The sequence below is a fragment of the Hylobates moloch genome, unplaced genomic scaffold, assembly GCF_009828535.3.
Source record: "Hylobates moloch isolate HMO894 unplaced genomic scaffold, HMol_V3 SCAFFOLD_9, whole genome shotgun sequence".
Taxonomy (NCBI): Eukaryota; Metazoa; Chordata; class Mammalia; order Primates; family Hylobatidae; genus Hylobates; species Hylobates moloch.
Genome location: NW_026652284.1, coordinates 24,969,461 through 24,997,193, shown reverse-complemented (window position 1 = coordinate 24,997,193; position 27,733 = coordinate 24,969,461). Strand labels below are relative to the sequence as shown.

General features: G+C 49.0%; 1 protein-coding gene across 4 annotated transcripts; it reads left to right on the top strand.

The window, feature by feature from the left end:
- Positions 1 to 19: 19 nt before the first annotated feature.
- On the top strand, positions 20 to 24,215 carry GPN2 (GPN-loop GTPase 2). Of its 4 annotated transcripts, none has more exons than XM_058444015.1 (5): positions 20 to 745; positions 1,308 to 1,464; positions 4,278 to 4,438; positions 6,096 to 6,226; positions 23,598 to 24,215. In XM_058444015.1, exons 1-5 carry the CDS (start codon positions 335 to 337, stop codon positions 23,980 to 23,982), a joined length of 1,245 nt encoding a protein of 414 aa, XP_058299998.1. In that variant the 5' UTR covers positions 20 to 334; the 3' UTR covers positions 23,983 to 24,215. The 4 variants fall into 4 exon arrangements, with proteins under 4 accessions (XP_058299998.1, XP_058300000.1, XP_058299999.1 ...); XM_058444017.1 differs by having other exon boundaries at positions 6,096 to 6,261; positions 24,039 to 24,095; XM_058444016.1 differs by lacking the exon at positions 23,598 to 24,215 and adding an exon at positions 22,021 to 22,293 and having other exon boundaries at positions 6,096 to 6,261.
- Positions 24,216 to 27,733: the final 3,518 nt, after the last annotated feature.

Sequence of the window (27,733 nt, the reverse complement as noted above, 5' to 3'; positions counted from 1 at the left end):
CCGCAAAGACCCCACATTCGACCCACTACCTGAGAGAGAAATGCGGCTGCGCCGCCCGCCCCTCGGCGTCTAGCTACGTCCCCGCCGTGGGGGCGGGACTTCCTCTCCTTGGCTCGCCGTTTCCGACGCCCTCCGGAAGTCGAGTTAGTCTAGTTAGTACAGGCCCGTTAGCTCCTCTTGCGCGACGCGGTCCCAGCTGTTGCGCCTGAGGCGAGTGACGCCGGCCGCCAACGAGGTATACGTACCGGGTCCCTCGCCCTCAAGTCTCGTCTCCGGCGCGGCTGCCCGCCCCGTTTTCCCTGTGAGTTGACTTGCTCCGGGCTGCGGGCCGCCCATGGCAGGGGCCGCTCCGACCACGGCCTTTGGGCAGGCGGTGATCGGCCCGCCGGGCTCAGGGAAGACCACGTACTGCCTGGGCATGAGTGAGTTCCTGCGCGCGCTGGGCCGGCGCGTGGCCGTGGTGAACCTGGACCCGGCCAACGAGGGGCTGCCGTACGAGTGTGCCGTGGACGTGGGCGAGCTGGTGGGGCTGGGCGACGTGATGGACGCGCTGCGCCTGGGGCCCAACGGCGGCCTGCTCTACTGCATGGAGTACCTGGAAGCCAACCTGGACTGGCTGCGTGCCAAGCTCGACCCCCTCCGCGGCCACTACTTCCTCTTCGACTGCCCAGGCCAGGTGGAGCTCTGCACGCATCACGGCGCCCTGCGCAGCATCTTCTCCCAAATGGCGCAGTGGGACCTCAGGGTGCGTCTCAGGTCGGGGAGGCCCATTTTGCGGATGGAGTAACTGAGACAGGGAGGACAGACGCCACGCCCCCATGTCACACAGGGAGGTAGGGGCTGAGTCGCTTTGGAGTAAGACAGGCATGAGTTCAAAATCTGGCTCTGCTACTGACTGGCTGTGTGGTGTTGATAAGTCAGTTCATCACTCTGAACCTCAGTTTCCTCACGTGTAAAATGGATGTGTTAGTAGCCAACTTGGCGATTTTGGAAGTATGGAAGGGGTTAATGTCGAAAGTGGCATGGAGATTCTTGTAAATTGGTGGGCAAAAGTAAATGAAAGAGTGGAGTCAGATGCCATGGCATTTAAACCTCTTATCCACTGGGAGGCTCAGTGCAAGACATCTTGTAAGAAAAAAAAAATGACTCCTATTTCCTGGGAGAAGGAAACCAGGGTGGTTATTAGAAAGAAACAGAGGCAGGAGACTAATGGGGAAAGCTTTCCCTCTGTCCTCAAGCCCTCATTCTCATGAGGGAATGCTGATCCCTGTTTCTCCAAGCCACTCACCCTGTCTCTTCCCTCCCAGCTGACTGCCGTCCACCTCGTGGATTCTCACTACTGCACAGACCCTGCCAAGTTCATTTCAGTACTGTGTACCTCCCTGGCCACCATGCTGCACGTGGAACTGCCCCACATCAACCTCCTTTCCAAGATGGACCTCATTGAGCATTATGGGAAGCTGGGTAAGAGCTCCTGTTCCAGGCGAAGAGCAGGGCAGCAGCTGGGCTAGAATGAAGCAGACATCTCAGCTGAATGTAGCTGCCTCTGGTGCCTTGCGTGGTCTGGTGATAGTAGCCACAGGCAGGTTCTAACTCCTGCCCATTTATTTTGTGCCACTCTGTGCTAGATACTGTTGTAGATTTTGGAGACGAGAGAGCTACAGATGGTGTTAGGTGTTACAAAGAAATTAAAGTGATACAACAGTGAATATTTGGGAGTCAGGTGAGTGAGCTTTGGAGTAAAACAGGCATGAGTTTAAATTCTGGCTCTGCCACTGAATCATCGTGTGATCTGGGTAAGTCAGTTCATCTCTCTGGACCTCAGTTTCTCACTTCTGCTCTGAGGCAGTGGCATCTGAGCTGAGACGAATGGTGAGAAGGAGCCAGCCAAGGGAGGACTGTTCTGTGCAGAGGCACTAGTAGGGATAAAGGCCTTGTCTTAGTCAGTTTGTGCTGCCATCACAAAAATACCACAGACCAGATGGCTTAGCCAATAAATATTTATTTCTCACAGTTCTGGAGGCTGGTAAGTCCAAGATCAAGACACAAGCAGATCTGGTGTCTGGTGAGAGTCTGCTTCCTGGCTCCTAGAAAGCCACCTTCTGTCCTCACAGAAGGAGGCTATATTCTCACCTGGCAGAGAGACAGAGAAGGGGTGGGAGGCCAGGGACAAAATAGGGAAGATTGAGGTAGAAGCAGGCTGGTATGAGGCAGGGGAGTTGGCTAGAGTCCCGGTGGCTAGCTTTTTTTTCTTGATAAATTAGTACTCTTGGCCAGGCGTGGTGGCTCGCGCCTGTAATCCCAGCACTTTGGGAGGCCGAGGTGGGCGGATCACCTGAGGTCAGGAGTTTGAGACCAGCTTGACCAACATGGAGAAACCACATCTCTACTAAAAATAAAACATTAGCCAGGCATGGTGGCGCATGCCTGTAATCCCAGCTTCTCGGGAGGCTGAGGCAGGAGAATTGCTTGAACCTGGGAGGCGGAGGTTGTAGTGAGCCGAGATCTCGCCATTGCACTGGAGCCTGGGCAGTAAGAGTGAAACTCCGTCTCAAAAAAAAAAAAAAAAAAAAATTAGGCCAGGCACAGTGGCTCATGCCTGTAATCCCAGCACTTTGGGAGGCCGAGGCGGGTGGATCACGAGGTCAGGAGATTGAGAACATCCTGGCTAACACGGTGAAACCCCGTCTCTACTAAAAATACGAAAAATTAGCTGGGCGTGGTGGTGGGCACCTGTAGTCCCAGCTACTCAGGAGGCTGAGGCAAGAGAATGGCGTGAACCCAGGACGGGGAGCTTGCAGTGAGCCAAGATCGTGCCACTACACTCCAGCCTGGGCAACAGAGCAAGACTCTTGTCTCAAAAAAAAAAAAAAAATTAGTACTCTGCTGAACTGGGGACATTGTTCCCTAAATAGCATCTCTAGCCACAAAGGAACCTAGAGAAGACAGATAAAGTGACCAGCACATGAGCAATAGGGAGGTTGTTGGGAAAGGGAGGTGTTGGGACCTTGTCCAGGGAGGCCAGCTAGCTTCTAGTCTGGACATAGAGTGATGTAGAGTCCTCAGCTCACTTTAGGATAGAGCTGCCAAGGAGCCCAGATACTTAAGTTTTCTGAGCAGAAACAGGCCACTAGGGGGAAGTCCAACTTACTTCTTTTAGTGAGAAATGATTTATAAAACTGAATCAGGGACCTCAGCATCATCTAGTCCTTATTTTACATTAAGAAATAACTGGCTCAGAAAAGGAAAGTGATTTACCCAGGAGGCTACCCTGCTAGAATGTAGCATTTATTCAGTTTAACCATTTACAGAGTCTTTGCAGTGTATATGCCAGGTCCTGAGGGTATGACCTGACTATGAGCTCTGTGAGGTGAGGACGACCATGCACAGTTCTTGGTACATACTTGATGTCATTATTTGCAACTTTTTTTTTTGAGACAGAGTTTCACTCTTGTTGCCCAGGCTGGAGTGCAATGGTGCAATCTCGGCTCACTGCATCCTCCGCCTCCCGGATTCAAGCGATTCTCCTGCCTCAGCCTCCCGAGTAGCTGGGATTACAGGCATGTGCCACCATGTCTGGCTAATTTTGTATTTTTTTTTTCTTTTTTTTGAGATCTGTCACTCTGTCGCCCAGGCTGGAGTGCAGTGGCACCATCTCGGCTCACTGCAAGCTCCGCCTCCCGGGTTCACGCCATTCTCCTGCCTCAGCCTCCCACCCGCCACCACGCCTGGCTAATTTTTTGTATTTTTAGTAGAGACAAGGTTTCACTGTGTTAGCCAGGATGGTCTCGATCTTCTGACCTTGTGATCCGCCCGCCTCTGCCTCCCAAAGTGCTGAGATCACAGGCATGAGCCACCGTGCCTGGCCTAATTTTGTATTTTTAGTAGAGATGGAGTTTCACCATGTTGGCTGGTCTTGAACTCCTGACCTCAGGTAATCACCCACCTCGGCTTCCCAAAGTGCTGGGATTACAGGCATGAGCCACCGTGCCCAGCCTGTTTGCAATTATTGATCAAGCACTTCTCTGTACCAGACACTGGGGTTTATAGCGTTTAATCTTCATAACAGTTCTATGAAGTAGGTACCTGCCTATATAGCTAGTAAGTAGCAGAGCCAGCAGGTAAAACCAAATGCTTTTTTTCTTAGTAACTTCATTCTACTGTGTCAAGAAATATTTGAGTGCATGAGTGCACAAAGGAAAAAAAGAAAAACGAACCTCGCCCTCACGTCTTTAGCCTGATACTGGTTGCTCCTGAACACGGGTTTCTCTCTTTAGCCTTCAACCTGGACTACTACACAGAGGTTCTGGACCTCTCCTACCTGCTTGACCACCTGGCTTCTGACCCTTTCTTCCGTCACTACCGCCAGCTCAATGAGAAGCTAGTGCAGCTCATCGAAGACTATAGCCTGGTCTCCTTTATCCCTCTGAACATCCAGGTACTAGGGGCTAAGACAGGACTCTGACAGTGCATGGGATTCACCAAGCCAAAAGCCTAGGAAGCTTTGAGGGCTTAAAGAATGGTCTTTGCCGGCTGGGTGCAGTGGCTCAAGCCTGTAATCCCAGCACTTTGGGAGGCCGAGGCGGGCGGATCACGAGGTCAGGAGATCGAGACCACGGTGAATCCCCGTCTCTACTAAAAATACAAAAAATTAGCCAGGTGTGGTAGTGGGTGCCTGTAGTCCCAGCTACTCAGGAGGCTGAGGCAAGAGAATGGTGTGAACCCATGAGGCAGAGCTTGCAGTGAGCCGAGACCGTGCCACTGCTCTCCAGCCTGGGCGACAGAGCAAGACTCCATCTCAAAAAAAAAAAAAAAAAAAAGAATGGTCTTTGCCCTGGGTTGACTATCACTGAGAGTAACCTTAGTTTCAGGACCAGGGGCTGCTGTAGGGGCAGAATTCCAGTAAAGAGAGTGGACCAAACTTTTGCCCTGTCTATTCTGTGTTGCTGGATCCTCTCTTCACATGTTCTGTCCTCAGTGTGAAAATGGGTGAATTCAGAAAGTCATCAGCAAGAAAGTTCACCAGGACCAGGGACAAGTCTCTTAAGCCCATTCAACTGGGCAACTGTCTGTTGACTTTGCCCAACTCCTGTGTCTCTCGCCTTTACCCTGCAGAGATAACTTGGGAGACGCAGGTGCATGTTAGATTCCTTTCTGCAGTGGGTGGACTTGAGCTAACTTGTCTCCTCCCTTCTAATGCCACACTTTTCTGATATGAGGAGATGAACTCTATAATATCAGTCATAACAATTACCTCTTATTTATGGCTTTCTGTGCTGGGCACTGTGCTAAGGACTACACATATATAATTTTGCTTTGTCCTTCCCACCATGTGATATATAGACTGTTCTTATCACTGTATGTGGACGAGGAAACAATTATAATTTTGTTTTGTTTTGTTTTTTGTGACGGAGTCTCACTCTGTCACCCAGGCTGGAGTGCAGTGCGTGATCTTGGCTCACTGCAACCTCTGCCTCCTGGGTTCAACCGATTCTCCTGCCTCAGCCTCCCAAGTAACTGGGATTACAGACATCCGTCACCATGCCCAGCTAATTTTTGTATTTTTAGTAGAGACGGGGTTTCACCATGTTGGCCAGGCTGGTCTCGAACTCCTGACCTCAAGTGATCTACCTGCCTTGGCCTCCCAAAGTGCTGGGCTTTACAGGCGTGAACCACCGCGCCTGGCCCAGTTATAGATTTAAAACATGCATATTTATTGGATGTCTACTTAAGAGAAGTACTGTGCCAGGCACTGGGAATACTGCGACGGATGACCTGGCCCTAAGGGGTGCTTAGTTGAGTAGGGGAGGCAGGTGAGTTAATAGGCCTTTATTACATGGCAGGGATACCATGTACAATAGGTGTAAACCCAGGAGACTGTGGATGTGCATAGGGGAGCTTATCTGTTCTAATCTGAGTGAGTTGGTGGTCAGGAAACATGAGATTTATCCAGCCTTTGGGGACATGTAGAACTACTCCAGGCCAAGAAAGCTACACGTACAGTGGCAAGATGGAGGAAGGTGTATTTAGAGATTGCAAGCAGTTTTACATACTTCTGTTTCACTCACAGAACTGTTTCTCTCCTCCCTGCTCAGGACAAGGAGAGCATCCAGCGAGTCCTGCAGGCTGTGGATAAAGCCAATGGATACTGTTTCGGAGCCCAAGAGCAGCGAAGCCTGGAGGCCATGATGTCTGCCGCAATGGGGGCCGACTTCCATTTTTCTTCGTATCCTTGCCAACTTCCTGGCCATAGCAGAGAGGGTGAGACATGGGACTCAGGAATGGCCACGGGAGGTGCAGTCATCAACCTTGTGAATGACCAATTTTTTTTTTTTTTTTTTTTTTTTTTGAGACGGAGTCTCGCTCTGTCGCCCAGGCTGGAGTGCAGTGGCACAATCTCAGCTCACTGCAAGCTCCGCCTCCCGGGTTCACGCCATTCTCCTGCCTCAGCCTCCCGAGTAGCTGGGACTACAGGCACCCACCACCATGCCCGGCTAATTTTTTGTATTTTTAGTAGAGACGGGGTTTCACCGTGTTGGCCAGGATGGTCTTGATCTCCTGACCTCGTGATCCGCCCAATTTCTTTTTTCTTTTTTTTTTTTGAAAGGGGAGTTTCGCTCTTGTTGCCCAGGCTGGATTGCACAATGGTGCAATCTTGGCTCACTGTAACCTTTGCCTCCCATATTCAATCAATTATCCTGCCTCAGCCTCCCAAGTAGCTGGGATTACAGGTGTGCGCCACTGTGTGCAGCTAATTTTTGTATTTTTAGTAGAGACGGGGTTTCACCATGTTGGCCAGGCTGGTCTGGAACTCTTGACCTCAGGTGATCCACCTGCCTCAGCCTCCCAAAGTGCTGGGATTACAGGCATGAGCCACTGCGCCCGGCCGTGGATGACTGATTTCATATTGATCAGTTGGGCTTCCTGATGACTGTCTCTCATGTGCAAAGGTGGTCCCTTGGCTTCAGAGTTGGTTGTACTGAGGACAAGGGAGGATATTGATCAATAGGAGTAACAAATACAGAGGCCCAGAAATGAGAGGGCATTAGTCATTCGGGAGAGATGCAGGAGTCCAGTTGCCTGGTGTGTCGCATGTGAAGAGGAAAGGGCGTTGCAGGGGTACAGGCAGGGCTGCTGAGGGAGGGGCCTGAGTGCCCTACTAAGGAATGTGTACTTCAGTTCATGGGTGGCAGTGGGAACCAGTATTTAAGCAGTACCGTTGAACAGGGTGTGACATGATCAGATGTACATTTTAGAAAAGCCCCTGCAATTGTGGAAAATGCATTTAAGGGATGTGATTGGGGGCAAAAGAGTTTCACAGTCTTGCTAGGTGAGAAGGGTTGAAAGATTTGTAGTGAGAATAGAAAGAAAGGTGTGGAATGGAAAAATACTAAGGAGATAGACTGTAAGAGTCAGTGACTGAATGGGGTAGATGGAGCTGGAGCAGAATTTAGCTTCCCAGATCTCTGGCTTAGACAGTGGGTGGGTGGTTGTACTAATCACTGAGGCAGGAAAAGGAGGAGGGAGGAGGTTTGTCACATGGATGAAAGGGACAAGAGCTGGCAGATGTGCTGTGTTCAGGGGTCCATGGGACATCCAGAGCTGTCCAAGAGGCAGCCAGACTTTGGTGCTTGGTTAGTGACTAGTGAGGCTGGAGCCAAGGTCATGGGTAGGTGTCCATCAGGTCACAGGCCATGCGTGAAGCAGGACAGGAAAGTCCAGGCCCTCTAGGCTGATGCTCTCACAGATTCAGCATCTGTGCAGCATGCTGGAGACAAGGGGGACTCAGAGTCTTAGGGTATAGAGGAAAATAATTCCAGCCAGCACTTACTGATCTTTCTCGAGCCATATGTGGGAAACAAAGCTCATGGGTTGGGGGTTGGAGGAATGACTTATAAATGATGGCAGTAGAGTGTGCAGTCCCTGATGAAGGTACTAAGGAGCTGCGTCACACCTGCAGTTAATGTAGGCCAATTGGACTGCATGTGCTCAGCAAAAGCGGGGAGGAGCAATTTTTTTTTTTTAATTTAAGATGGACTTTCGCTCTTGTTGCCCAGGCTGGAGTGCAATTTCGCGGTCTCGGCTCACTGCAGTCACCACCTCCAGGGTTCAAGTGATTCTCCTCCCTCAGCCTCCTGAGTAGCTGGGATTATAGGCATGCGCCACCACACCTAGCCCTTTTTTTTTTTTTTTTTTGAGATGGACTGTCGATCTTGTTGCCCCGGCTGGAGTGTAAAGGTGCAATCTCAGCTCACTGCAACCTCCATCTCCCATGTTCAAGCAATTCTCCTGCCTCAGCCTCCCGAGTAAGTGGGATAATAGGCGCCCGCCACCACGCTCAGCTAATTTTTTGTATTTTTAGTAGAGACGGCATTTTACCATGTTGGCCAGGCTGGTTTCGAGCTCTTGAACTCAGGTGATCCACCCGCTTTGGCCTCCCAAAGTGCTGGGATTATAGGCGTGAGCCACTGCGCCCGGCCTGCAATTTTTATGTTTATTTCTTAGAGGCAGGGTCTTGCTCCTTTGCCCAGGCTGGAGTGCAGTGATGCAGTCATAGCTCACTGTGACCTTGAACTCCTGGGCTCGTTACCCTCCTACCTTAGCCTCCCAAAGTGCTAGGATCACAGGCATGAGCCATCGTTCCCAGCTGGGAGGGGTAGTTTATGTTTATTTTTTGAGACAGAGTCTCACTCTGTTGCCCAGGCTGGAGTGCAGTGGCACAGTCACAGCTCACTGCAGCCTTGACCTCCCTGGGCTCAAGTGATCCTCCCACCTTAGCCTCCTGAATAGCTAGGACTATGGACATGTGCCACTGTGGCCAGCTAATTTTTGTAGAGATGGGGTTTCACCATGCAGCCTAGGCTGGGAGGAGCAATTTAAATAATGTAGTATTTTGTACACCGTACAGATGGTTCCCAACTTACGATGGTTCCACTTTATGATGGTGTGAAAGCTGTATGCATTCAGTAGAAATCATACTTTGGGTAGCTATCAATCATTCTTTCACTTTTAGTACAGTATTCAATAAATTACATGAGATATTCAATACTTTATTGTAAAATAGGCTTTGTGTTAGATAATTTTGCCCAAATGCAGGCTAACGTAAGTGTTCTAAGAATATTTAAGGTAGGCGAGACTAAGCTATGATGTGTGGTAGGTTATGTGTGTTAAATGCATTTTCGACTTAAGATATTTTTGATTTAGGATGGGTTTATCAGGATGTAACCCCATCATAAGGAGCATCTGTACGTTACTTTATGTATTCGTATATATAAAGGATTCTATTCACAAACCATGAATGCTGCATGTAACAAATAATTTGAGGAATTTTCTTTTTTTTTTTTTTTTTTTTTTTTTTGAGACGGAGTCTTGCTCGGTCGCCCAGGCTGGAGTGCAGTGGCGCAATCTCGGCTCACTGCAAGCTCCGCCTCCCGGGTTCACGCCATTCTCCTGCCTCAGCCTCTCCGAGTAGCTGGGACTACAGGCGCCCGCCACCACGCCCGGCTAATTTTTTGTATTTTTAGTAGAGACGGGGTTTCACCCTGGTCTCGATCTCCTGACCTCGTGATCCGCCCGCCTCGGCCTCCCAAAGTGCTGGGATTACAAGCGTGAGCCACCGCGCCCGGCCTGAGGAATTTTCAAGAGTATTTTTAACCATAAACATTTGTGCTGATTTTAGATTCTGCCCTGACCCTAAGCCCCTTAAGATTCAGCAGCTCTCTGTAAGAGAGTAGGGACTGATACAAATAAGGGAGTGGTCAGCTTTGCTGAAGGGTAGGTGAGTAAGGAAAGCTTTATGGAGGCATGGCACGTAAGTTGCATCATTTCAAGGTGAGAGTTAGCCAGTCTAATGAAGAAGAAAAGGGAATTCAAGTTAAAGAGAACAGTATATGCAAAGGCATAGGGGTTCAAAGTTGAGACAGGTTTCGAGGGTTGCAAATAAGATGGCATGGGCCAAGTGTAATGGCTTCATGCCTGTAATTCCAACACTTTGGGAGTTAAAAGGTGGGAGGATTGCTCAAGGCCAGGAGTTTGAGACCATACTGGGCAACATAGTGAGACCCCATCTCTCTCTCTCTCTCTTTTTTTTTTTTTTTTTTAAAGTATAAACATTTATTTTTGGCCAGGCGTGGTGGCTTATGCCTGTAATCCCAGCACTTTGGGAGGCCGAGGCGGACAGATCATGAGGTCAGGAGATCGAGACCATCTCTGTCAACATGGTGAAACCCCGTCTCTACTAAAAATAGAAAAATTAGCTGGGTGTGGTGGCATGTGCCCATAGTCCCAGCTACTCTGGAGGCTGAGGCAGAAGAATTGCTTGAACCAGGGAGTTGGAGGTTGTGGTGAGCCGAGATCGTGCCACTGCACTCCAGCTTGGTGACAGAGTGAGACTCCGTCTCAAAAAAAGAAAAAGAAAGGTCTGTAACTCGAACATCATTTGGTGGGCTGAGTACTTTACTTGCAGGGTCATTTAATCCTCATTTCAACCCCTTTTATAATTGAAGCAACAGGCCCAAGGTCCCTCTCCTGGGATGGTTTTGCTGGGTGTAGAATCTCAGTTTCTTACTTTGGAGCATTTGGTAGTACAACAGCCATGGTGTCCTAACATAGCCAACCTAGCCATGGCTAACCTCCATCTCGTCAGACCCCAGACCCAGACATCATCAGGATTTGAACTCCCTTGGTCTGGCTCCAGAGCATGTGCCATAACGCAAAATTGCAAGGTTAGCACTCTCCAGACCTTTGATCTGCAGCAGTGTGTGGAAGAGGCAGATAGAGGAGCATTTGAGTCTGGAGGTTTTTGGAGGCTTCTCATACCGGATTGGTCCCTATAATTATGAGGAAGAGAGGGATGGACATGGTTGGAGTGTAGGCATCAGTGGAAGTCAGATCCTGCCCAGACCAGCTCCCCATCCTCTGCCTATGCTATCAGCCTTGACGCACCCTTCCTCAGCACACTGGGCATCCAGGAGAAGTACCTGGCACCCTCAAACCAGTCAGTGGAGCAGGAAGCTATGCAGCTGTAGCAACAAGGTGGACCCTGGAGAGCAGGATGCATAACCGAGCACTGGGGAAAGTGGAGGCTCCTGATGCAGGCTGCAGACCCCAGAGCAAGTCCTCCCAGCCAGAGCTGGCGGGCTGGCAAGGGGATATTCAGCTCTGCAAAGGACTTCTGGCCAAAAAGCCAGACGTGGCACCAAGCAGAACAGCCCCCATACTGTCAGTGGTGTCCGTGAGCTCTGGGACCTGCCACCGGAAAGTCGAGCACTGGTCCTAGTCAGGCTGTGATGGAATGTGCTACAATACAAGAGTTTGTTTTCTACTTTTTGTGACTTCCAAACTTTTCTTCAGTCTTCTGGGCCCAGGGGTTTGGGGAAGAATGAGGGAGTGTCACCTTGCCTTGGAAATCAGTATTTCCCCAAAGCATGTAATTCACATTCAGTCACATAGGATTTACATTCAGTCTCTAGTCATGTGTTTTTATTAATCTTCAGTTTCTGGTTCTGAGGTTTGTTTTTTAAAAGATGAGGTTTCGCTGTACGGCCCAGGCTGGACTCAAACTCCTGGGCTCAAGCAATCTTTCCGCCTCAGATGCCTGAGTAACTGGGACTACAGGTGTGAGCCACCGTGTCCCACAATTTTCAGTTTTAACAGAGCCTCAAGCTTCAGCTTTCACAGGCAGCACTTCCTAGCTAGACCTTAATTAATGTTTTATATTCATTGTATTTGTTTTATGGTTTTATTCTATTGTCGACAAGTGTTAACTAGTTTTCCATTTACAGTAGTGGTTAAAAGTTTACTTCAAGGCCGGGCGCGGTGGCTCATGCCTGTAATCCCAGCACTTTGGGAGGCCAAGGCAGGCAGATCCCAAGGTCAAGAGATCGAGACCATCCTGGCCAACATGGTGAAACCCCATCTCTACCAAAAAAATTTTTAAATTAGCTGGGCATGGTGGCATACGCCTGTAGTTCCAGCTATTTGGGAGGCTGAGGCAGGAGAATCGTTTGAACCCAGGAGTTGGAGGTTACGGTGAGCTGAGATTGCGCCACTGCACTCCAGCCTGGGGACAGAGCGAGACTTTTGTCTCAAAAAAAAAAAGGTGTATTTCAAAAATGAAGTACAAGGCTGGGCGTGTTGACTCATGCCTGTAAGCCCAGCGCTTTGGGAGGCTGAGGCGGGCAGATCACCTGAGGTCAGGAGTTCGAGACCAGCCTGTCCAACATGGTGAAACCCCTCTCTACTAAAAACATAAAAATTAGCTGGGCGTGGTGTTGCACGCCTATAATCCCAGCTATTGGGGAGGCTGAGGCAGAAGAATTGCTTGAACCCGGGAGGCGGAGGTTGCAGTGAGCCAAGATTGTGCCACTACATTCCAACTTGGGCGACAGAGCGAGACTCTGTCTCAAAAAATAATAATAAGTTGTGTAAAGAAAGAAAAATATTAATTATATAATATGGCAGTTCCTATGAGAGTGTGGCAGAAATTAAGAGGGCTTGAAGCTTTTTCTTTGCTCTTACAACTGGCTGGATGCAGTTCATATATTTTTCAACCAGTAGGTGGCACCCCAGCCTAATTTTTTGCAGTTGTAACCTGGTGGCAGAAGGGGCAGGACTGATGGTCTGGGCAAGACTGTTGTGCCAAGTTTTATTTGCATATATTTGGACTTTTTTTCTTTTTTGGAGACAAAGTCTCTGTCGCCCAGGCTGGAGTCGAGTGGCGCAATCTCGGCTCACTGCAACCTCCACCTCCCAGGTTCAAGCAATTCTCTACTTCAGCCTCCCGAGTAGCTGGGATTACAGGCGCCCACCACATGCCTGGCTAATTTTTGTATTTTTAGTAGAGACGGCATTTCACCATGTTGTTCAGGCTGGTCTTGAACTACTGACCTCATGATTTACCCGCCTTGGCCTCCCAAAGTGCTGGGATTACAGGCGTGAGCCTCTGCACCCGGCCACATTTGGACTTTTTAACACATATGAAGTGCTTGGTATTGTAGAGTGTTTCCACACACACAATCCTCATTAGAGATAGACAAGATGGGGAGAATTAATAAGCCATTAGCCATGTTACAGTGAGGAAGCAGAAAGATGAGAAGTTTGAACTTTGGTCAGCCTGGCTCTCTCATAACCCATTTTGCTGACTAAATTGTGAGTATCCCTCCTTTGGTATATTTATTGGTGAGAAGTCAGAGCCCTTGTCCCACAGGTTTTGCAGCCAATCAAGAGAAAGAAATTAGGCACCTGTAAAGTATTACTGAATCATAGATAGTTCACCAGTGGTTTGGGCAGTTGGCAAATTCACTTAGGGACATCTGTTCTGAAACAGCATTGAAATAGGACTGACTGCTTTGCTTTCTGGTTGTGGCAGCCAGAGCCAAAGGCAGACAAATGAGGGGCTATGAGGAGGCTACTGTGGCTGGAACAGTATGAAAGCAACCTCAGCTCCCACGCCTGGCTGTAAAGGGGATAATAACTGGGTGCTGCTTCCCAGCCTCTTTCATCTGAGAAGTTCAAAGCACCTCACCCCTATTAACACCCCCACAGAGTAGGTAGGAAGAACCAATAGAGCAAGCCAGGAAAACTGAGGCTGTGAGGCACAGCCTGGGGCTAGCTGTGAATCACCTGTGGGGCCTAGAGCCCAGGAATCCTGACACCCAGGCTACTGGACAAATCCTTTATCAGGGCGTTAGGTGGGTGAAAGTACCAACGGCTGTGGTCGTGGGTTTTGATGCCCATCACAGAGGCCCCAGCTCTCACCAAAACAAACCAAATGGGGGCTGGAAGCCATCCTTTACAACTTTATGGCCTCGTATGCAAGCACCTTCAGCATTCTCTGCTGCCATGGAGTGGAGATGGGTGGGAATAATCCGAGGCCTTTATTTTCAGGCCATGGTTTGACAGTAAGGGTATTTTCTTCCCCAATAAATGTAGCTTCTGTCTACCTTCCACTGGCAGCAAAATGATTTTCTGTTGTCTGCATATACTGAGGGGATCTGCACAGTGCAGAAAGGAAGGTGTCTGAGATCCAAGTGAGGCCTGTTCAGTGGGAAATGTCTAGGGTAGAAGAAAGACCATCCTCCATTATGGCTGGCATATGGCAGTCATCCTTAAGATTATTTTAAAATTTCCTAATAAATATAGGAAAGTAAAAAACTTAGAAAATGAAAGAAAAGGCCAAGCACGGTGGCTCACGCCTGTAATCCCAGCACTTTGGGAGGCCAAGGCAGGCAGATCACCTGAGGTTAGGAGGGTAAGACCAGCCTGACTAACATGGCAAAAACTCGTCTCTGCTAAAAATACAAAAACATGAGCAGGGCATGGTGGCATGCGCCTGTAATTCCAGCTACTTGGGAGACTGAGGCAGGAGAATAGCTTGAACCCGGGAGGCAGAAGTTTCAGTGAGCGGAGATCGCGCCATTGCACTCCAGCCTGGGTAACAAGATGGAAAGTCCACTTCAGAAAAAAAAAACGAAAATGAAAAGAGAAAATGAGTCACCCAGAATCCCATAACAGAAACTTTCTATGGGGTCATCTGTTTAAAAGAAAAATAAATTCTATATTCAAATGTATATTTTGTGTATTCTTTTTTTTTCTCATCTCTGTAAACACCTGGAGATATTTTATGTATTCTTTCAGTCTTATTTTTATACCTAGGGGTGGATATTGCATTTATATAAGTGGGATATTTTATAATTGTGTTGTATCCTGCCTTTTTCAGTTAACACCATTCCATGTAATAAAAAATAGATACAATTCCTGTAATTCTGGCACTCTGGGAGGCTGAAGTGGGAGGATCACTTGAGCCAGGAGGTGGAGGCTGCAGTGAACTATGATCGTGCCACTGCACTCTAGCTTGGGCAACAGAGTGAGACCCCGTCTCAAACAATCAAGTAAATAACCTTTTTAATGTCACTATGGTAATAGTCCATGGTTTGGCTATAACACTGTTTACCTATCCATACTCCTGTGGTTAGCCTACTATACATACTACCAGCCTACAAGTCATCACCAGCTTTTACTTTTGTAAATAGTGTGATTAATATCCTCGTACCCAAGTCATCGTCTGAGTCTCTGATGTTTAACTTGTGAGGTAGTCCTGGAAATGAAATAACTGACATATTCCAGGTTCTGGATTCATGTTGCCAAAATGCTTTCCAAAAAATGTGCCACTTTACATCTCACTGATAGCGTCTGAAATTGCTCTTCTCATCTCCAGACCTCCCTTGACAATTCTCTACAACTTCGGGAGGGAGGAAGCCCTCTCTGAGTGTCTTAGAAGGGACCTTCCTGGTCATCCCTACTAACCACTGACATTAGGTTATGTGCATTTCTTGGCTCTGAATTGGGAACCTCAACAATTAGAAGACAGTGTAGAATTGGAAGAACTTAGCAGGGACCACAGGTAATTGGAAAGGTTTCCAGCCTGACAAAGAGGCTTAGGCATGAGGGTGAGGCCCTAAAGCCCACAGAGCTGAAGCACATCCAGTCTGCCTGGATTAGCAAAATGCTCACCTGCTGGTGGCTGAGAATATAGGAAGTATGGTCCCATTAGGATCTGTGGGAAAGAGAAAGGGAAGGCCGATTTGAGGAATTCCCTGTCCCTTTCTCAAGAATCCTGAGTGGGGAGGGGAGTGGTTTCAGACCCACCCAAGCACTATTAAGGCCCTCGCCAATTTTGAAAGCAGTGAAGAGGCCCAATTATCCCGGAATCCTAGGGGGAAACTCTCTAGCAAAACACTAGTCCCCTCCTCTCTCTTTTCTTCTCTTTTCTCTGGCTTTTGAGCCTTTACATACCCAGCCTGATCTGGGCCATTCACTCTTTTCCTGTCCCATTTAGAAGGAGTTGCAGCACATACCTCCATGGCATCAGGCCTGCCAAAGATGGGGAAACCTGTGCGCGTCATTTCGAGCCCAGTGTGACCTTTTCCAGCCAGGGAGCTAATTCCAGGCAGCCCCAGAAGCCCAGGTGTCCAGATGGGCCAAGACGGGCTGTGACGAGATGGGGTGGGGATTTAGGGGCCAACTGAGGTGGAAAAAAGACAGTGAAAAAAGACAGTAAAAAAGACAGTATTGGTAAATTGCTCTGGATGAGAACGCACAGCGAGGTTTGTTTTTTCCTCCTCATTCTAAAACTCTGAAGCAGTTGTGGAGGAGGGACATGAGAGGCCCCTTCACAGCCATGCCAAATAAACATGAATTTTTTTTCTTTTTTGAGACAGGATCTTGCATTGTTGCCCAAGCTCACTGCAACCTCCACCTTCCAGGCTCAAGCCATCTCCCACCTCAGCCTACTGTGTAGCTGGGACTATAGGCCTGTGCCACCATGCGTGACTAATTTTTGTATTTTTTGTAGAGGTGAGGTTTCGCCATCTTGCCCAGGCTGGTCTCGAACTTCTGAGCTCAAGCTATCCTCCTGCCTCAGCCTCCCAGAGTGCTGGGATTATAGGCACGAGCACCCGGCCAAATGTGAAGTCTAATGCAGTGTGCTTGCCATGTCAATGTAGCTTCCAGGAATGTCCCCTAGTGCCTCCCTTTGCACTGAATTGTCACCTCCAAGTTCTTCCTATATTTAATCCTGGAGCCTCCACATTGCTTTGTGGAATCACAGAAACAGCAAAGGGAGACTGGGACATGGGTTAAGATTTCCCTCAACTCATAAATCATATAATCTCAGTAATCTCAGAGGTCACATAGTTTCTTCTTTTTAATAGAGACGGTGTCTCGCTATGTTGCCCAGGCTGGTCTCCAATTCCTGGGCTCCAGGATTTCTGCCTGCCTCAGCCTCCCAAAGAAGTGCTGGGATTACAGGCGTGAGCCACCTCGCCTGGTCACATAATCTTTTTTGAGATGAAACTTTCACATAATATTTTTTTGAGCTAAAAGTTATTCCTCTCTACAGTCAGACAAGGAAATCTCAGATTAGCTTTACTCTAGAGGAGAAAAGGGAGAGAATGTCTGCCTGCCTTCCTTCTTTCAACAAATATTTCTTTAATACCATAATATGTATTCAATGCTGTATCTAGCCCCACTGATTTCAAGACTTGATGCTTTTCAGAGTCCTGGATTTTTTTTTTTTTTTTTAGGCCAAGTTGTGCTGTGTCACCCAGGCTAGAGTGCTATGATGCTATCTATCTCAGCTCACTGCAACCTCTGCCTCCCGGATTCAAGCAATTCTCTGCCTCAGCCTCTCTAGTAGCTGGGATTACAGGCACCTGCCACCACACCTGGCAAATATTTTTAGTAGAGACCAGGTTTCACCATCTTGGCCAGGTTGTTCTTGAACTGACCTCGTGATCCACCTGCCTCGGCCTCCCAAAGTGCTGGGATTACAGGCGTGAGCCACTGTGCCCAGCCTAGAGTCCTGGATTTTACTCTTTTATTTCTTTTTTTTTTTTTTTTGTCCGAGATGGAGTCTTGCTCTGTCGCCCAGGCTGGAGTAGTGCAGTGGCGAGATCTCGGCTCACTGCAAGCTCCGCCTCCCGGGTTCACGCCATTCTCCTGCCTCAGCCTCCCGAGTAGCTGAGACTACAGGCGCCCACCACCACACCCAGCTAATTTTTTTGTATTTTTAGTAGAGACGGGGTTTCACCATGTTGGCCAGGATAGTCTCGATCTCCTGACCTCGTGATCTGCCCACCTCGGCCTCCAAAAGTGCTGGGATTACAGGCGTGAGCCCACGCCCGGCCCTTACTCTTTTATTTCTAGACAAAGGGTTAAATTTCCCAGAGAGCTGTAAAGAGAAGATTGGGTAGAGATGAGAGATGAATCAGCCTCTGACACCCCCAGGGTGACATACCTGTCTGCTGCCCCCACAGACATTCCTGGCTCCTGACTCAGTGGGTAGGTGGGACTAAGGGGATTCTGAGAGGAGGGGACCTTCCTTGTAGAAACCTGCCTTTTCCAGTCCCCACACAGCAGGGATGAGGTGGACCCTGTGAACAGGGTGAAGAATTTAAAGGAAATAAGAGTGGAATCAGGTTAAGAGAAACTAAACTTGGTGAATGAGCCTGGAAATTGGTCCAGTTCACAGTCTTTTCTCATTTAAGACAATTATTTTCTGCCAGAGACTAGGGTGGAATTAGATTGAGAGGAGAGCAAGGCGGCTTTCTTTTCATTTTAATTTTATTTATTTTTTGGAGACAGAGTCTTGCTCTGTTGCCCAGGCTGGAGTACAGTGGTGCAATCTCAGCTCACTGCAACCTCTGCCTTCTGGTTCAAGAGATTCTCCTGCCTCAGCTTCCTAAGTAGCTGGCACCACAGGTGCATGCCACCATGCCTGGCTAATTTTTGTATTTTTAGTAGAGATGGGATTTCACCATGTTGGCCACGCTGGTCTTGAACTCCTAACCTCAAGTGATCTGCCCGCCTCAGCCTCCCAAAGTGCTGGGATTACAGGTGTGAGCCACCACACCCAGCCAGAAGAAGGCTTTCTTGATTCTTAGAAAGTCTAAGATAGGAGCAGGGCACCATAACATAATGTAGTTAGTTTGGGCCTTTTTGTTTGTTTTGTTTTGTTGAGGCAGAGTCTTGCTCTTGTTGCCCAGCCGGGAGTGCAATGGTGCAATCTCGGCTCACTGCAACCTCTGCCTCTCGGGTTCAAGCGATTCTCCTGCCTCAGCCTCCTGAGTAGCTGGGATTACAGGCGCCCACCATCACACTCAGCTAATTTTTTGTATTATTATTTTTTTTACACGGAGTTTTGCTCTCATTGCCCAGACTGGAGCACAATGGCACAATCTCAGCTCACTGCAACCTCCACCTCCTGGGTTCAGGTGATTCTCCTGCCTCAGCCTCCCAAGTAGCTGGGATTGCAGGTGTGAGACAATGCGCCCGGCCGCCATTTTTTGAATTTTTTAGTAAAGATGGGGTTTCACCATGTTGGCCAGGCTGGTCTCGAACTCCTGACTTCAGGTGATCCACACACCTCAGCCCCCCAAAGTGTTGGGATTACAGGTGTGAGCCACAGCACCTGGCCAAATGTAGATATTTTTTAACTGGTGAAACTCTAATATACAAAACTGACATATGTGTGGCTGTTTTGGCCAAAGTATACGGAAACGGGAAACTGACCACTCGGCTCCTGCCCCATGGCAGCTTCTGGGAAACCACCTGAACACAGTTTGAAAACAGCTATTGTAGTTTAAAAATCATGGGACTGGCTGGGCGCGGTCTCATGCCTGTAATCCCAGCACTTTGGGAGGCCGAGGCAGGTGGATCACCTGACGTCAGGAGTTCGAGACCAGCCTGATCAATATGGTGAAACCCCATCTCTACGAAAAAAAAAAAAAAAAATTAGCTGGTTGTGGTGTCGCGCACCTGTAATCCCAGCTACTCGGGAGGCTGAGACAGGAGAATCACTTAAACCCAGGAGGCAGAGGTTGCAGTGAGCCGAGATGGCACCACTGAACTCCAGCCTGGGCAACAGAGCGAGACTCCGTCTGAAAAAAAAAAAAAAGAGAGAAAAAAAAAATCATGGGACTTGTGCTGGGCATGGTGGCTCACACCTGTAATGCTAGCACTTTGGGAGTCCAAGGTAGGCGAGTTGCCTGAGCTCAGGAGTTCGAGACCAGCCTGGGCAACACGGTGAAACCCCATCTCTACTAAAATACAAAAAATTAGCCGGGCGTGATGGTATGTGCTTGTAGTCCCAGCTACTCGGGAGGCTGAGGCAGGAGAATTGCTTGAACCCAGGAGGCAGAAGTTGCAGTGAGCCGAGATCGTGTCACTGCACTTCAGCCTGGGTGACAGAGCAAGACTCTGTCTCCAAAAAAAAAAAAAGAAAATCATGGGGCTTGGAGTCAGACCCTGTTCCACTCCCCAGCACCAGCACACGAGTAGTTGTATAACCTTGGTTATTAGGTTATTTAGCTGCTCTGAGCTTCAGTCTTTTTATTTGCAAAACAAAGGTAATAACGTATTACTGTGAGGATTAAGGTATGAAACTGCCTGACACACACTTCTTATGCCTGCTGCTGCTGCTACTATATTCTCTAGGAAGAAGCAGAAATGGGACACTGCTGGTCAGAAGAGCAAGCTTTGATGTAAGCCTCTGGACATCTGGACGTGTGTGTGTGTGTGTGTGTATGTGTGTGTGACAGAGAGACAGAGAGAGAGAGACAGAGATACGGAGGCAGGGAAGAGTACCTTGCTTTTTCTGGAAGTAGCCACAGTGGCCTTGGCCTTGCTGGGGTGCCTGGCTGGTTGTGAGAAGGCAATCTTGGCCTCCATCACCTACTCCTGTGGATTCCAAGAGCCGTTTGGAAGTAACTATGCATAACAGAGGGAAGATGAGATCTCTTCACTAGGTAATTTTAGGTTGCAGATTTTCTCCATACCATTCAAATTCTTGGAAGGAGACGATATTTGCAAGCGCTGGGCCTCCATTTTCTGGGGGATAATCTGGCAATATAGAAAAGATAAGGCTGAGGTCCCTTGAATCTGTGTGAGCTCAATCTCTGGACAGCCCTTCCTCATCCCAGGACCAGCTGTATTTCCATTTCCATCATGATTTGGAACTAATCCTGGTTACCAGGCATTTGGAAGTGTAGTTTTAAATCAAGTTCTGGCCAGGTACAGTGGCTCACACCTGTAATCCCAACACTTTATGAGGCTGAGGCTGGAGAATCACCTGAGGCCAGGAGTTCAAGACCAACCTGGACAACATAGCGAGACCCTGTCTCTACAGAAATTTTTATTTTTTTTTTAGACGGAGTCTCGCTCTGTCACCAAGGCTGGAGTGTAGTGGCCGCATTCACGGCTCACTGCAAGCTCTGCCTCCTGGGTTCACGCCATTCTCCTGCCTCAGCCTCCTGAGTAGCTGGGACTATAGGCTCCCGCCACCACGCCCAGCTAATTTTTTGTATTTTTAGTAGAGATGGGGTTTCACTGTGTTAGCCAGGATGGTCTTGATCTCCTGACCTCGTGATCTGCCCACCTCGGCCTCCCAAAGTGCTGGGATTACAGGCGTGAGCCACCGCACCTGGCCCAAAAAAATTTTTTAGAAAGTTAACCAGGCACGGCTGGGCACGGTGGCTCACACCTGTAATCCCAGCATTTTGAGAGGCCAAGGCGGGCAGATCACCTGAGGTCGGGAGTTTGAGACCAGTCTGACCAACATGGAGAAACTCCATCTCTACTAAAAATACAAAATTAGCTGGGCATGGTGGCGCACACCTGTAATCCTAGCTACTTGGGAGGCTGAGGCAGGAGAATTGCTTGAACCCGGGAGGCAGAGGTTGTGGTGAGCTGAGATGATGCCATTGCACTCCAGCCTGGGCAACAAGAGCAAAACTCCATCTCAAAAAACAAACAAAACAAAAAATTAGCCAGGCACAATGGCACACATCTATAGTCCTAGCTACTCAGAAACCTGAGGCCAGAGGATTGCTTGAGCACAGTTCAAGGCTGCAGCGAGCTATCATCATGCCACTGCACTCCAGCTTGGGTAACAGAGCGAGACCCTGTCTCAAAAATAAAAATAAAAAATATATCCAAGTTTTGAGCACTTTCCAGTATACAAAACCCTGCAGGAGTCACTGTGGGAAGAAAGGAGGAATAATGGGACAAAGATGCCATTATCCAGTAGCTCTCTGAGGAGATGAGAAATCCAGGATAGCTGCAAACCCAGAGGTAGGATCAAGTAGATATGAAATCAGAACTGAACACATGTACCTACATACATGGAAAGGGTTGGTAAAACAGCATATCCAAAGCTCTGTACATGTGTTAATGGGAGTGGCTAACCTAGTTGTGACCTGGAGATGGGCTTTGAAATTTGGAAAAGGTTAAAAGAATATGATCAAGTGGAGGGGACAATGGGAAGGGGAGGTCACCAAGAAATTTCCAGTGGAACTTGGCTTTTTCTTCTGGGACTTTTTTTTTTTTTTTTTTTAAATTGAGACAGAGTCTTGCTCAGTTGCCCAGGCTGGAGTGCAGTGGCACGATCTCGGCTCACTGTTGTTAGGTAACAAGAGCACCCTAATGGCGCTGGTTCCGGGTTCTTCTTCCTCCCCAACACAGGCCCGCCAAAAGGAGCCAATCAGAGGTCACACCTTCCCGCCTCAGCCTAGACCCAGCCCCTCAGCCAACCAGCGACCCCCACGTAACGTCCCTAGGCATAAAAGACGGAGGCTGCAGAGCCCTCGCTCTCTTTCTTCTTCCGCTTCGGCTCTCCCTCGGACTCCTCCAATAAAGATCTCTTGACTGCAACCGGTGTGGCGTGGTCTGAGTCTGAGCCCACAGAGTCACCCTTTCATTGGTGCCGTGCCTCCGTTTCCATCTCAGTACAGCAGTCCTGGCTCTTACTTCTACAGGAAGGAATCCAACTGTTAAACGCCTCTAGCCGGGCGCGGTGGCTCAAGCCTGTAATCCCAGCACTTTGGGAGGCTGAGGCGGGCGGATCACGAGGTCAGGAGATCGAGACCATCCTGGCTAACACGGTGAAACCCCGTCTCTACTAAAAACACAAAAAATTAGCCGGGCGTGTTGGCGGGCGCCTGTATTCCCAGCTACTCGGGAGGCTGAGGCAGGAGAATGGCGTGAACCCAGGAGGTGGAGGTTGCGGTGAGCCGAGATCGCGCCACTGCACTCCAGCCTGGGGGACAGAGAAAGACTCCGTCTCAAAAAAAAAAAAAAACAAAAAAAAACAAAAAAACGCCTCTAATATCTCTCCCTCCAACTGCTTCCTATGTGCCAGCCTTAATAAACCGCCGCTTATTGCTGTTCCTGTCGCCCTCCCAAACACTACCAACACTTCTGATCATTCACCACCCCCCAACACCCCCTTAATATCCGGTGTTCCCCTCTTCAGTACGTCCCAGGCCGTTACCTGCTACACAGACTCCCCTGAATCTTTTTCCTTCTGCAATACCTCCACCTCCTAACCTAACTCTTCCGCCCCCAATGGATACTTCTTCTGGTGTAACCACACTCTTTACAAAACAATCAATTCCTCCATCAATACCACCTGCTTCCCCGTCACACTCCTGCCACAACTTACCCTCCTCTCCCTTTCCGAAGGGACCATCGCCTTCAACCTTAACCACCCTCCCATAAATCAGACCCCAAGAAGAAGATGGGCTGTCTTTATACCTGCCATGCTTGGCCTCTCCCTTGCAACCTCCCTTCTAGGCTCCGCTCTAGGGGCCACCTCCCTCGGATACGGAGTCTCGCAGGTTAATGAATTAAAGATACACCTAGAATCCACTATTGAACAAACTGCGCAGTCACTAGCCGCCCTGCAACAACAAATCACCTCTTTAGCCGGAGTAGTCCTCCAAAACCGCAGAGCCCTAGACCTCCTGACAGCTGAAAAAGGAGGCACATGCATTTTCCTCCAAGAAAGCTGTTGTTACTTTATTAATGAGTCCCAGGTTGTCGAGACTAACATAAAAAATCTTAATGACATAAGACAAAAACTCCTCAAAACGAATACAGGCTTCTCACTTTGGGACACTCTAAAAATGCCTCTTTTAGCGTGGGTCCTACCATTTCTCGGACCCCTCCTAGGAATAGCGGCCTTTTGTACTCTCCTCCCCTGCCTAATAAAGTTCATGCAACAACGAATCTCCTCCTTATCTAACCAGACTTTTAACCAGCTTCTCATCAGGCACTACCAACTCCTGGCAACCGAAGAAGACGACCAGGACTCACCTACCCATGGCCTCCACCTCCAGGACCTGTAATTTCTTAGATTTCCTCCAGGCCCTCCAAGAAGATACGTGGCTCATAGCAGATCCTTCCCTGCCATACGGATGGCTCGCGTCCATAGATGACCTCTACTTACAAGGGACATCTTTAGACTTCACACCCTGGGAAGTGTTCGCCTTCAGCGCAGTCTTCTTTGGCCTCCTGCTGTTGCTCTGCCCCTACAGTCCTCCAATATCCCTTCCCCACGATGCCCCCGTTCAGCAGGAAGTAGCCAGACGAACAGCGACGCCCACTTCCCCACTTCTTAAAAAACAAAAAAGGGAGGAATGTTAGGTAACAAGAGCACCCTAATGGCGCTGGTTCCGGGTTCTTCTTCCTCCCCAACACAGGCCCGCCAAAAGGAGCCAATCAGAGGTCACGCCTTCCCGCCTCAGCCTAGACCCAGCCCCTCAGCCAACAAGCGACCCCCACGTAACGTCCCTAGGCATAAAAGACGGAGGCTGCAGAGCCCTCGCTCTCTTTCTTCTTCCGCTTCGGCTCTCCCTCGGACTCCTCCAATAAAGATCTCTTGACTGCAACCAGTGTGGCGTGGTCTGAGTCTGAGCCCACAGAGTCACCCTTTCAACTGTAAGCTCCGCCTCCCGGGTTCACGCCATTCTTCTGTCTCAGCCTCCCAACTAGCTGGGACTACAGGCGCCCGCCACCACGCCCGGCTAATTGTTTTTGTATTTTTAGTAGAGACGGGGTTTCACCATGTTAGCCAGGATGGTCTCGATCTCCTGACCTCGTGATCCACACACCTTGGCCTCCCAAAGTGCAGGGATTACAGGCATGAGCCACCGCACCCAGCCCTGGGACAGATTTTTAAATTAAGATATAATTCATGTACCACAAAGTTCACCTTTTTAAAGTGTAAAATTCAGTGGTTTTTAGTATATTCACAAAGTTGTGCAACTATTTATTTAAATCTAGAACATTTCATTACCCCAAAAGAAACTCTGGGCTGGGTGCGGTGGCTCACGCCTGTAATCCCAACTCATTGGGAGAATAAGGCTGGGGGATCATGAGGTCAAGAGATCGAGAGCAGCCTGGCCAACATAGTAAAACCCTGTCTCTACTAAAAAATACAAAAATTAGCTGGGCATGGTGGCACGCACCTGTAATCCCAGATACTTGGGAGGCTGAGGCAGGAGAATCTCTTGAATCCAGGAGGCAGAGGTTGCGGTGAGCTGAGATGGCACCACTGCATTCCAGCCTGGCGACAGAGTGAGACTATCTCAAAGAAAAGAAAAAAAAAAAAAAAGGAAAAGAAAAAGAAACTGTACCCATTAGCAGTGGGTCTGAATTTTTTTTTTTTTTTTTTTTTTTTTTTTTAGTCAGAGTCTCACTCTGTCGCCCAGGCTGGAGTGCAGTGGCGTAATATCGGCTCACTGCAACCTCCGCCTCCCAGGCTCAAGCGATTCTCCTGCCTCAGCATCCCAAGTAGCTGTAGCTGGGATTACAGATGCCCACCACCATGCCCGGCTAATTTTGTATTTTTAGTAGAGATGGGGTTTCACCACGTTGGTCAGGCTGGTCTCGAACTCCTGACCTCAGGTGATCCACCTGCCTTGGCTTCCCAAAGTGCTGGGGTTACAGGTGTGAGCCACCGCACCCACCTTTTTTTTTTTTTTTTTTTTTGAGATGGAGTCTTGCTCTGTTGCCCAGGCTGGAGTGCAGGGGTGGGATCTCCACTCACTGCAAGCTCTGCCCCCCAGGGTTCATGCCATTCTCCTGCCTCAGCCTCCCGAGTAGCTGGGACTACAGGCGCCCGCCACCACGCCTGGCTAATTTTTTTGTATTTTTAGTAGAGACGGGGTTTCACAGTGTTTGCCAGGATGGTCTTGATCTCCTGACCTCGTGATCAGCCCACCTTGGCCTCCCAAAGTGTTGGGATTACAGGCGTGAGCCACCACCCCCAGCCTTTTTTTTTTTTTGAGAGAGAGTCTCGCTCTGTCACCCAGGCTGGAGTGGCAGTGGCGCAATCTTGGCTCACTGCAACCTCTGCCTCCCACATTCAAACGATTCTCCCGCCTCAGCCTCCCAAGTAGCTGGGACTACAGGCGCATGCCGCCACGCCTTGCTAATTTTTGTACTTTTAGTAGAGACGGGGTTTCGCCATGTTGGCCAAGATGGTCTCGAACTTCAGGCCTCAAGAGATCTGCCTGCCTTGCCCTCCAAAGTGCTGAGATTACAGGCATGAGCCACTGTGCCTGGCCTTGAAATTGTTCAAATATCAAATCTAGGCCAGGAAAAGTTGGCAAGAAATGTTCACCAAGAGATTAAAAAAAAAGTCACAGACAAAAAGGTTTGGGATCCTTGTGGTCAGAACCTGGTGCCTAATATGTACAACTATTATGTACTCATAAAAACTAAACATTAAAAAATGAAAAGAGCCTGGACACGGTGGCTCACGCCTGTAATCCCAGCAGTTTGGGAGGCTGAGGTGGGTGGATTGCTTGAGCTGAGGAGTTCAAGACCCACCTGGGCAACACAGTGAAATTCTGTCTCTACAAAATTTAGCTGGGTGTGGTGTTGCACACCTGTAGTCTCAGCTACTTGAGGGGCTGAGGTGAGAGGATAGCTTGAACCTGGGAGGTCAGCTTGAACCTGGGAGGTCAAGGCTGTGGTGAGCCAAGATCATGGTACTGCACTCCAGCCTGGGTGACAAAGTGAGACCCTGTCTCAAAAAAAAGAGAGACAGAGAAAAGGAGAGAGAGAGAGAGAGAAAAGAAAATAAAAGAAGCTGGTGCCTAAGCCAGCTTACATTTAGCCCTAGTAAGCATCTGATTTAGAGATATTCCAATGCACAGCATCTGGTTTAAAATCCTTCAACACTGACACACTACCTTAGGGCAGCTCACTTCTCCCCATATGGGGCAACCACGAGTGGTCCAGAGCTAACAGACAAAAGTGAGAGGCTGAGAGAAAAGAAAGAAGTTCCTTTCCCAGGATGCAGCACATTAAGAGAGAGTCACCAGACCTGTCTGGTGAGAGAAATCAGGTCACCTCTAGAGCTGAGTGAAGTTACTTGCCCTGCCTAGAGTCCCTGGTTTGGAGGCTTGAAATCTGACCCATCTCTAGGAAAGGAAGGGAGAAAACAGGGGACCCGGAAGGCATCAGAGTGCTCCTGCCGGCTTCCCCTGTAGAAGCAGGAGTTCTGACAAAACTCTTCAGTTTTGAGTCCTATGGGTGTAGCCAAACTTGGACCCTGGGCTCAGCTCTCTCCATCTTGCCAGGTGGAAGAGTGACCACCTGATGTGAGGGCAGCATTCTCAGGGGGCTCAGCAGGCCTTGCAGGTCAGCTTTGGCAATAAGGCTGCCCCTCAGGACTGGGCCTGCCTCATGATTCTGCTTTAGGCATAAAAATGCTGGCCAAGCCGGGCACGGTGGCTCAAGCTTGTAATCCCAGCACTTTGGGAGGCCGAGGCGGGCGAATCACGAGGTCAAGAGATCGAGACCACGGTGAAACCCCGTCTCTACTAAAAATACAAAAAATTAGCCGGGCATGGTGACAGGCGCCTGTAGTCCCAGCTACTCGGAGAGGCTGAGGCAGGAGAATGGCGTGAACCCAGGAGGCGGAGCTTGCAGTAAGCCGAGATCGCGCCACTGCACTCCAGCCTGGGTGACAGAGTGAGACTCCGTCTCAAAAAAAAAAAAAAAAAAAAATGCTGGCCAAATCCTAGACTTATTGAAGCTGGAAGATTCGTTAATAGCTGACATTTGAGGCTGGGTGAGGTGGCACAAGTCTGTAACCCTAGCACTTTGGGAAGCCGAGGCAAGAGGATCGCTTGAGCCCAGGAGTTTGAGACCAGCCTGGCCAACATGGTGAAACCTTGTCTCTACTAAAAATAAAATAAAAAATTAGCTGGGTGTGGTGGCAGGCACCTGTAGTCCCAGCTACCAGGAGGCTGAGGTGGGAGGATTGCTTGACACCAAAAGCCACTGTCACACCTGGGGTGACAGAGCCAGACCCTGTCTCAAAAATAAAAAATAAAAAATAGGCCGGGCGTGGTGGCTCACGCCTGTAATCCCAGCACTTTGG

Excerpts from the sequence above, each read along its gene's own strand:
- GPN2 (XM_058444015.1), top strand. The coding sequence starts at position 335 with ATGGCAGGGGCCGCTCCGACCACGGCCTTTGGGCAGGCGGTGATCGGC. Across the intron at positions 1,465-4,277 it reads TGAGCATTATGGGAAGCTGG|CCTTCAACCTGGACTACTAC; the intron begins GTAAGAGCTCCT and ends TTCTCTCTTTAG. Across the intron at positions 6,227-23,597 it reads GCCGACTTCCATTTTTCTTC|CTTCTCATCAGGCACTACCA; the intron begins GTATCCTTGCCA and ends ACTTTTAACCAG.